The following is a 10,449-nucleotide window of genomic DNA, read 5'->3' on the forward strand; positions in this document are numbered from 1 at the left end:
TCTGTCTATGGTTCACCTGGTCTGTGTCTCGCCTGTGCGTCTCTCGTCCTCATCGTCGCGCCCTCGTCCGGGAGTAGCTCACCGTCGCTGCTGCCTCGCCCTCGCTAGTCTCTGCTTCGCCTTGCTTGGACAGCTTGGTTTCTCTCTTCTCTGCCCGCGTTCTGCATCAGATTCAGCCGGTCAGGTATGTTTTTTTTATTTTACTTATGAATGATTATTGATGTTGATTATGAACCTGTTTATACTTTTATTGTGGTTGATTATAACTTGTTGATGATTATACGTATTGATTATAAATCGTTGATTTTTGGCAGTGTAATATATAGGTTTAATGGTGGATTACTGTTTTTTCTTTTACTGATTTGGTGTTTATTATTGTTTTTGTTGCTGTGCTATGTTGTTGGGTTGCTGTGAATTTATAATTTATATTGTTGGATAGGGATAGGTTGATTAGGTTATGTGAATTTAGGATAACTGCTGATTTATATTGTTGCTGTTTCATATTGTTTTAGGATGGCTTCGTCAAATATATCATCAGAAACACCATTGGATATAGTTCATGGATTGTTGTTCTTATTGTGTCAAATTAAGACACTATTGTATTAGTACTGATTAATTTTATGTCTTTTTATTAGTTATTTTTAGAATTCGAGACTTGATTTTCTTAAAATATTAGTAAAGATATGTATTTTAAATTTTGATTCTAGGTTTTTGATTATTTTATATTGTTTATTTACATGGAACCAATTCTAGCGGTTCAACTAGTGATTCATTAGTTGAACCAATATGCTGCTCTGCTTTCTCTTTTTTGCTACTTAGCTTTTAGCTGATAATGATGTGTTGTTGCTTCTGCTTAGCTGAATCCTTGCAGTGCATTATTGAATTGTAGCTGCTATACGTGTTGTTGTTGCTTCTAATTTAGTTATCTATTGTTGCTGCTGCTGCTGATAGTTTTTATTTATACCAATTCCTATGAATCTGAACTTGTTCTAAAGGTTAAACTATGTATGCTTGTTAAAGAAAATTGGATTAGGCATTGATAATAGAGCCAAGAAGTAGTATATTTGGAACATTAGGCGAGAAAAGAAACAAAAAATCATTGGATTATTTTGCACTAGCTTATTTTCAGCACAAGACTTTGTATTGTACGATTATCATTGAAGCATGTTTTCTGTTGTAAAGCCAAAAATTGAGGTTGTACAAAATTTTGATTCATTCTATAGATGGTGTTATGGCAATTGAGTATGATCAAGTTTTGCTGTTAGATTGCTGTATTAGAACTAATACTACATACCAGAATATCTTTAACTTGTAGTGTGCAATTTGATATGTATTTCTTCTTGCTAGGTTTGATGTCTAGTGTCTACTCCAGTTTTCGGAAGCTTGGTTTCCCTAACCAGCTACTCATAATACCTGGTGCTTTGTCTCTCTCTCTCTCTGCCACAGTTTTTGTTGTCAGAACAAAACCGAGTTTTGCTGTTGGTGTTGCTCAATATTAATCTTCCAAGTGGCTTCGCTTCAAGTTCCCCATCACCAAGTTCACTCACAGCTCCAAGTTCAAATTCAAGTTTGCTTCAACTGCTGCACTTGCACACTTCAACGATTCACACAACGATTTCAGTGAAAGTGAGCATTCTTCTTCGTCATCATCTTCTTCTTATTGTAGCAGCAATAACATCACCAACGACAACATAAAAGAAGAAAGTTTTCACATTGTGAAAAGTTTGCAGAACAATCCTTCTCTTGCTTTTTCATTCTTCACTCAACTGAAGCAACAACAATTTGTGGGGTTCCCTGAGAACATTTCAACCTATGCAGCAATCATCAGGATTTTCTGCTACTGGGGCTTGAATAGAAGGTTGACTTTCGTGTTCCTTGATCTTATTGCACTGTCTAAACAGCACCCTTCATTTGAAATCCATGACTTGTTTGAGTTACTATTGGATGATGGTGGTGTTAATGGTGGGAATCACAATTACATGCTTAGAGCAATTGATGCGTATGTTAAAGCTTGTATTGTTCTTAAAATGTTTGACGAGGCCATTGATTTCTTGTCCCCAACTAGGAGGCACAGTGTTGTGCCGAATATCCTTACTTGTAACTTTCTTATAAATAGGTTGGTTGAGAATGGTAAGGTTGATATGGCGTTGGCAATTTATAATCAACTCAAGAGACTTGGTTTGTGTCCTAACCATTACACTTATGCTATTGTGATAAAGGCATTCTGTAAGAAGTGTGAACTGGAAAAGGCAGTTTATGTGTTCAAGGAGATGGAAGAAGCCAGGGTAAGGCCTGATTCGTATTGTTACACGGCTTATATTGAGGGGCTTTGCAACAATATGAGGTCTAATTCGGGATATGAAGTCCTCCAAGCATGTAGAAGGGTGAATGCCTGTAGACCCTTATGCTTACATAGTCATTGTCCGGGGGTTTTGTAGTGAGATGAAGTTGGTTGGAGCTGAGATTATGTTTTCAAATATGATAAAGAAGGGGATGGTTTGTCAGCATGTTTATTCAGCATTGACCTATGGGTACTGTAAAAGTCATAAACTGTCAAAAGCTTTAGACCTATATGAAGACATGCGTTCAAGAGGTATAAAAAGAATTGCGTGATTGTTAGCTACATCCTCCAGTGCTTGGTTGAGATGGGCCTTACTATGGATGTGGTTCAACTGTTCAAAGAATTTAAGAAATCAGGCATGTTTCTTGATGAGGTGGCCTACAACATTGTATTCAGCGCTTTGTGTAAGTTGGGGGAAGTGGACGATGCATTGGACATGGTGGAAGACATGAAAGCTAAGCGTATGGTTTTAGATATTAAGCACTATACAACCCTTATAAATGGATGCTTCCTTCGACGTCAACTTGTTGATGCCTTTGCTATGATCAGAGAAATGAAAGAGAAAGGTTTGAAGGCTGATATTGTCACATATAATGTTATTGCCGCTGGTTTGTCTAGAATTGGCTGGGCTCAGGATGCAGTTGACCTTTTGGACGAAATGGAGACTCAAGGTGTGAAGCCAAACTCCATTACACACAAGAGGATCATCGAAGGTTTATGTTCAGCGGGGAAGGTAGTGGAAGCCGAGACATTTTATCAGGTTGGAAGATAGGAGCATTGAAGTCGATTTCGCCATGGTGAATGGCTACTGTGAAGCAAACCTTATCAAAAAATCCTATGAACTATTCCTTATTCTGTCAAACCAAGGAAATATTTCTAAAGGTTCCTGTTTTAAGCTACTTGATAAACTCTGCAAGGCAGATGGCATCCAAGAAGCTATTATGCTTTTAGACACAGTGATGGCTCTTAACGTGGGACTTGGCAAAATAATGTATTATAAAGCAATAGCTGCTATGTGCCAAGATGGGAAATTGGAATATGCTCGTTCTTTGTTTCATTTATTCATCAAGAAAGGATTTACGCCTGATTTAATAACTTACACAATTATGATAAATACATATTGTAGGATTAACTACTTGCAAAAGGCCCATGAACTCTTTGAGGATATGAAGAGAAAAGGGATAAAACCTGATGTCGTTACGTATACAGTTATACTTGATGGGAACTTGAAAGCAAATTTAAGAAGGCATTTCTTGTCTCCAAGTGGAAAAAGAACATGGGACGTTACTTCCCTCTGGAGAGAGATGCAGCAAATGGAAATAACTCAAGATGTTGTTAGTTACACTGTTTTGATTGATGGTCAAATAAGGGCGGCTAACTTTCAAGATGCTATTAGCCTCTTCGATGAAATGGTTGACAGAGGAATACAACCAGATACTGTAACATATAGTGCTATGATTTCTGGGTTTTGTATCCGAGGGAACATGGAGAAAGATGATACCCTGCTTAAGGAAATGTCTTCCAAAGGAATGACACCAGACTCTGATCTCATCTCGGCTTTTAAACGTGGTATTATGAAAGCTAGAAAGGTTCAATTTCAAAAGTAGTCAATCAGTATAGACGGTTTGAGCTTGGGTTTGTCCGAAGTCTTAAAGTGTAACATCCTAAGTTAAAACCTATCCTTGATTTGGCCTATTCATGTATTCAGGATAAATGGAAAACATTAGTGCACACTGCGAAAATTTCGCCTCAACAAAGGAGAGGAGAGCCAGTTCCCCAGGATCTGTTGAATAGGGTTTTGACTGCACATGCTTACTGGTGTCACCACCAAGCCAAGCAGCATGGGCATGGCAAGAACCGGGCTCTTACCATGAAGACTCCAGAAGCTTCTGCTGGAGAACTCAGTGTTGGTGCCGTCCTTGTGATTATGTAGAAAGAAAGAAAATGGTTGATGTTGTTGACTTATGCAACGAACTTGTACATTTTGATTCAATTCCCTTGTAATATTCTCTCACCAAATTCATTGCCAGCCTTTTAGTTGCATTGAGGTGTTGGCATTTGTAAATGATTTGAAGGAATAAGATTGTTATGGTAGGAACTTAACTATGTTCTTTCAATTTCTTGAATTTAAGTAGAACTGTCCAATGAACATGACAGCATAGCAAAGAAATAGGAAAGTGCTGTTGATTCCTTTTATTGTTGATCTTTTTCTATATCTTGTCACATTCTACCACTTGTTCTGTTTGGTTTATTTTCTTAAGAAGAGTGAAAACTAAAGAGGTTCAGGGCCACCTAATTAGAAGATAAGAGTTTAATTTTAATACAATAACAGATTTAATATATTTGTTTTTTGGACGATAATATAAAGGTGATTGCTACGGTACGATGATAAATTAATACGTACCGATACGTTTAAAATGTGGACAAATAACAATTAAACAAGTGGAATTTATTTTCCACGTCAGCATTTAATTTTTTCTTTTTTAAATATATAATATATCATCACTTTTACTAAAACACCCTTTTAATTAAATAAAAATAAAAAATAAATTTTCTTTAATTTTAATGAAAAGACTTAAATATCCTTTTTTTATTTGATTAGACAAAAATACCCTTTTAAATTAATCAGATTTTAAAATTTAATTAATCCTAATTTTATAATTTCAAATAATTAAAACAACAAAACAAAAACATATTAAAAAAACCAAAAATCAAAACTATTCTTCATCTGTGTTAAACATATTAAAAAAATAAAAAAATAAAATTGTTCTTCGTCTGGATTAAAAACATCTGAAAGTTTTCAGTCTTCTTCGTCTTCTTCTCTCCTCTTCCTATCCTCTCTTTCTATCTTTCTCTCTGCTCCTGGATCTCTCTCATCCGTCTCAGTATGCGTAGCACGCAAAACGCCGTCGTTTTGTTGGAATGCCCTAGCCAATTACCCAACCCAGCAACCTTAGCTCCACACAACGGCGCGAACCCATCCCTCCTATCACCCTCGAGCTCCTCCTTCCTCTCTCCGTCATCGATCTCACTCCCTCACCTCCGTCCATCTGCCGCCGCCGTCGCCGAAACGAGCTTCGAAGCCACCGTCGGTATCGTGCACCATCGTGCAGCTATTGTTTCGGCTTTGAAAGCACCGTCGCGCAGCTCGGTTCCATCGTCGCCGGGCTCGCCTCCTTTTTCTGTCGAGCAGATCTGTTCTATCGTCGCCGGCGCTATCTCTGTTCCACCTGTCATCCCTTCGGTCGTGCCCTTGTCCCCCTCTTGCTCAGGATCTGCTCTGCTCTGTTCTAGGGCTTCTAGCTTCTAGGTAATTTTTTTTATAACAATTATTGAATAATTGTTGTTAGTTAATTTGTGAACTTGTTATGGGTTGAATAATTGTTGAATAAGTGTTAATTAATGTGTGAATCTTACTGTTTTTACTGTGAATGACTCCATTGTTAATGATTCTGATAATTCATTGAAGAAGGCTGTGTTTGATTTAATGTGCACGGATGAAGTGAATAAAATTCATTCCACTAATCTCACAATCTATATGCCAGAGACTGGTTTCACCGTACCATTCATTCCACCATTAGAATTGATGGTTCTGGCTTCATTCTTGTCCATGTTAATGATCTTGAGCTCCATAAAGAACTCTTTGCTTGCCAAAACAGCACTCTCAGCAATGGAGATGGTTATACCTTGATGAATGAGAATGGATCCATGTATAGAACTCAAAGTGCTAAAAGTAGTGATGTGTGTTGTGAGAGAGTGTTTGGGCAGGATCAGTTGGCAATGCTGGGTGAAGAGCACCCAACTGGAGTTCTTGTTAGAAGGTTGGATTTTTGGCTTAAGCAACAATCTTGGACAGATAGCACAATCTTTAGACATGAGCTCAAGTACTTCAACACTTGTTACACTATACTCATCTTTCTCCTTTTTTGGCCGTTTGCTTTCAGCAGCACCAGACTATATTAGAAAGTAAGTACTTCCTCATCCTTTTATACTCTATACTATATCAGTGCTTTTGGGGACCAATGTAGGGGATGGAAATTTGTTCTTGGAGCTATACTTTAGTCTCCAAAAGAGATTTGTTTTACTTAGTCTCTAAAGATTAGTCACATAAAACTTTAGTCTTAAGATATTTTTGTTTTAAAACAATAATCTCTAAACAATTACTATTTTATAATATTTTAGTTTTCAAAAAAATTAAATTTCTTGAGGACTAAAATTTATGTACCATAATCTTCTAAGAACTAAAGTAGCTAAACTAAAATGTTTCAAGGATTAAACGGTAATTGTTTAATAAGGACTAAAGTGTATATGTTTGAAGTCTATACTGTGGTGTATGAATTTTTCAGGAACTATTGCACTTCTGAGTCTTTCTTTTAAAATTGAATCTTGTAACATGTTATGATGATACTATCGTTTATGTGTGGCAGTAAGTTCTACTCTGCAAGGACTGGATGGCTAACCATTGCGCTTATGCCAACCCCAATTGCGTTCATCTTGCTTGCTTCACCAGAAAGTGCTGTAGCACTTCATGCAGGCACTGCAATAATTGGCTTAAGCTCTGGATTCATATTTGCAGCCGCGGTGTCAGTTACATCAGAACTCTTTGGACCTAACAGTGTGAGCGTTAATCACAACATCCTCGTAACAAACATCCCAATTGGGTCACTTCTCTATGGTTTTCTTGCTGCTCTGGTGTATGATTCTAATGCTTACTCAATACCAGGGAACTCATTGTCTGAAACATTGGTATGCATGGGAAGGAAATGCTATTTCTGGACATTTGTATCGTGGGGATGCTTATCTGTTGTGGGACTAGTTTCTAGTCTGCTCTTGTTCTTGAGAACCAAACATGCTTATGATCATTTTGAGAGACACCGAATTTCAACACAAACACCAATTGTTTCTTAACTCTTAGCATTGTATTGAAATGATCACCATAGGATTGTATATAGCAATCATAGCAGAAACTTGACATATCTTATATAGGCTATGATATGATATATTTAGATCTATATACAAAGCCAGATGATAAGTAGAAACCAAATTTGTAATTTTTTAGGGCCTATTGTTTCTTGGTAAGAGCAAAAAGACAAGCTTCATTGATTTTATGACTTTAACCAAGACCTTTTGGCTTTTACTATTTCAAGTCCTTTTGCTATTACCCCAAATTCTGGTTAATCAACTGTTGTTAGTTGCTAAGGTCGCAGCAGAAACAGAATCATCATGACTGTCTTAGAATCCTTAGAAGCCTAATGAAGAAGTACCTCTGGCATGAGTCTATCGCAGCAAATATGAAAAAAGAAAGAAAATTAAAGTTTCATTGTTTTATTTATCAGTGAAGATGCCAATGTTAATGTGTATGAACTGCCAGTTCTCTTTTTGATTGCTGAAACTATTATTGCTTCTTTTTTATTGGCTGCAAAAATAATCATCATACAGAAGTTATGTATTCCAAGATGGAAGCCATAGTGTGAGACAAGATGTTACAGTTATGAGAACAATATATGAATTGATACATTTTTTAATTTGTACTATGATCATGTAATACTGAACGAAAGAAGAATTAAGAAAAAAAACAACAAAAGTAAACAAAAAAGACTAGTATCTATCAAATCTAAGTTGGTCAAGGATAGGAACAAAATGTATCCTTTTTAATGCATAGGAATAGCCTCTCATATGCTAATGCCATCTTTCTAGCTGTGAACATAGAATTTGCATATTCACGGCATGCCTTTCCCCTTCTTGCAAGCGTTTCTTTCCCTTCATTCACCACTGCCTCAACTGCCTCTAATAGGGACTCAACATTGGGAGAAAACATAAAGCCAAATTCATCATCAACCACAATAGTACCTTTGATCCTTGGAAACCTTGATGCCAAAAGTGGCTTCTCACTCATCATTGCCTCCATTAGAGTAAGATCAAGCCCTTGTGGCCTTAATGTAGGATTAACAAATATGTCAATAGCATTGTAAAATGCTCTTAACATGGATGGATCCATTGATCCTAGAACAAGAACTTGCCTCCCTAAATCCTTGTAGCGATTCGTCCACGGTCCAGAGCCGGCAACTATCAAGTACACATTAGGGTGCTTACGAATTAGCCCTGAGTATGCTTCATAAAGCAGAGGATGCCCTTTGTCCTTAACCAATCTTTGGCTCGTAAATCTGCAATGAAATCAGATAATGATGTCGCAGTGGATCCTGACAATTGATCTTGCAATTCTGGTAAGTTTTCCTATTCAACCCTTTCACCTTGCAAAATTTTAGTGTGCTGATTTTGACTGCCATCCCTTGACTCAACAGTTAACTGACTCTCAACCGCATCTGTGAAATGAATTATCACACACTATTGAGCCACAGAATGAAAATACTAAGTGACAAATTAAGACAAAATTGTAGGGCTGAAAGTCTGAAACCTTTCTATAAAAGTTCTAATGACTAGTACTAAGTTGAACAAATCCAATTCAATGTGCACGGATGAAGTGAATAAAATTCATTCCACTAATCTCACAATCTATATAATCATTCACAACCTAAAGAATAAGTTTCCTCTAATTTTCAAATTTTCAGGCACAAGTATTTTACTGAGCCGTAAAACTAAGAGAACATGTGATTTAAACCTATCATCAAAGTTCTTACCATTAAAATCACTTTCCTTGGAAGACCCTGAAAATTTTGGATCATCTTTGCCGTCCCGTTCCACACTGGTACTTGAGTCCAAACTACCTTCCTGCAGAGATTCCTTAACTCCTTGACTATCTGAAAAGTCTGCAATGAAAAGAAAATGCTCAAGTAGGGCTAGTTCGAACTACACATAGATCCAATCCATGCCCTGAATTTCACAAACACTAAAGTAATGCATCAAAGCAAAACTCCATGAAAAGAAACATATCAATAGCATCACAGTCACATTAATCGCATTATTTGACTTTTCTAAAGTCAAAACCAATCCAAAACATATTAAGATACATAAACAGCATACAGACAGAAAATTCACAACCACCTTCTTATGCAAGGAAACAGGCAAGCATTGTTTATAAGCCTAAACCAGTACAAGTCATGTGATGATAAATAAATATTTGAGCCTTAATCATTTAAAGAATCTTTACAACTCATGAAACAGCTTGAGTTATATGAGAAAGGGGCAAGAAATATGTTTAACCATGTCATTACCACTTTGATCTTGAACAGGCGTCGCAGAAACCCCAGAAATTTCCTTGCCAGCCTGACCACCTTGATCATGTTTAACAGAAGAATCATTCTGAGCAGCCGGCTCAGAATTTATAGTAGGCAGTTATGAATGCTTCCCAATAATTTTAATAAAAAAAAGAAGTTTAGTTCATTTTGCCTATTCCATTCTCCTAGCATTTAGTTAGTACCTAACATGTTAAAATTTTAAGTTCAGTCATGGAGAATGATGGCAAAGAGTCGTATAAGGATGGTGATCAATCTGAAAATTTAAGTGTTGAGTATGAGTGCAGTTCCGATGAAAGTGATGATATGGTGGATGTAAGTATAGATGAAGCAGAGGCAGATATAATTAATGCTGGTGGTTTGGAAAAGTTGATAACTGATTTGACCATCGAAGACATATGGGGACTGGTGTTTGATACAGAATCTCAAGTTTGTGAATTTTATGCCAAGTATGCCAAGTGCTATGGATTTGTGTCCCGAAAAGACTTGAAGACGGTGGATGCTAATGGCAACATTAATACAAGACAGTTGGTTTGCAATAAAGCAGGAGAAAGACATTGGAAGCACCTTAAAAGGGACAATCGGCAAAGGGAACATAGGGCAATTACTCGTGTCAACTGCAGGGCGAGGATTCGGTTCATTCGTCACTATAGAACGGGTAAGTGGAAAGTCAGTGTATTTGAGAGTGAACACAATCATCCACTGTGTCCACCTAAGTTCAGACATCTTATTGCCGCGAATCGTGGGCTTGATGAGGCCGATAAAACACAAGCAGACAGCTTGCGAGCATGTGGTGTTAAAACTTGCCACATAATGGGTTACATGGTTTCCCAAAAAGGTGGATATGATAAAGTGGGTTTTACTAGCAAAGACTTACATAACCACATTAGTAAGACTAGGCGTGGCAAAGTGAAA

General features: G+C 37.1%; 2 protein-coding genes and 1 pseudogene across 2 annotated transcripts; all 3 read left to right on the top strand.

Annotated features, from left to right (window-relative positions):
* The first annotated feature begins 7 nt into the window (after positions 1 to 7).
* Positions 8 to 3,113, top strand: LOC107492957 (pentatricopeptide repeat-containing protein At2g26790, mitochondrial-like). The gene is made up of 4 exons (XM_016114038.1): positions 8 to 184; positions 1,509 to 2,344; positions 2,439 to 2,593; positions 2,698 to 3,113. The coding sequence occupies exons 1-4, from the start codon at positions 8 to 10 to the stop codon at positions 3,111 to 3,113; spliced, it is 1,584 nt and encodes a 527-aa protein (XP_015969524.1).
* Positions 3,114 to 3,135: 22 nt separating this feature from the next.
* On the top strand, positions 3,136 to 4,274 carry LOC110272388 (pentatricopeptide repeat-containing protein At2g26790, mitochondrial-like). Its single transcript, XM_021125723.1, has 2 exons — positions 3,136 to 3,930; positions 4,050 to 4,274. Exons 1-2 carry the CDS (start codon positions 3,136 to 3,138, stop codon positions 4,272 to 4,274), a joined length of 1,020 nt encoding a protein of 339 aa, XP_020981382.1.
* Positions 4,275 to 5,472: 1,198 nt separating this feature from the next.
* LOC107492958 (protein NUCLEAR FUSION DEFECTIVE 4-like) lies at positions 5,473 to 7,763 on the top strand (annotated as a pseudogene).
* The last annotated feature ends 2,686 nt before the right edge of the window (positions 7,764 to 10,449 follow it).

Source organism: Arachis duranensis, chromosome 6 (assembly GCF_000817695.3).
Source record: "Arachis duranensis cultivar V14167 chromosome 6, aradu.V14167.gnm2.J7QH, whole genome shotgun sequence".
NCBI lineage: Eukaryota > Viridiplantae > Streptophyta > Magnoliopsida > Fabales > Fabaceae > Arachis > Arachis duranensis.

What these genes read in the sequence shown, in the direction of transcription:
- LOC110272388 (XM_021125723.1), top strand. Translation starts at nt 3,136, where the DNA reads ATGGTGAATGGCTACTGTGAAGCAAACCTTATCAAAAAATCCTATGAA. An exon ending in GTATTATGAAAGCTAGAAAG is followed by an intron (nt 3,931 to 4,049) that starts GTTCAATTTCAA and finishes TCATGTATTCAG; the next exon opens with GATAAATGGAAAACATTAGT.
- LOC107492957 (XM_016114038.1), top strand. Translation starts at nt 8, where the DNA reads ATGGTTCACCTGGTCTGTGTCTCGCCTGTGCGTCTCTCGTCCTCATCG. An exon ending in CATCAGATTCAGCCGGTCAG is followed by an intron (nt 185 to 1,508) that starts GTATGTTTTTTT and finishes TAATCTTCCAAG; the next exon opens with TGGCTTCGCTTCAAGTTCCC. An exon ending in TGAAGACATGCGTTCAAGAG is followed by an intron (nt 2,594 to 2,697) that starts GTATAAAAAGAA and finishes TTAAGAAATCAG; the next exon opens with GCATGTTTCTTGATGAGGTG.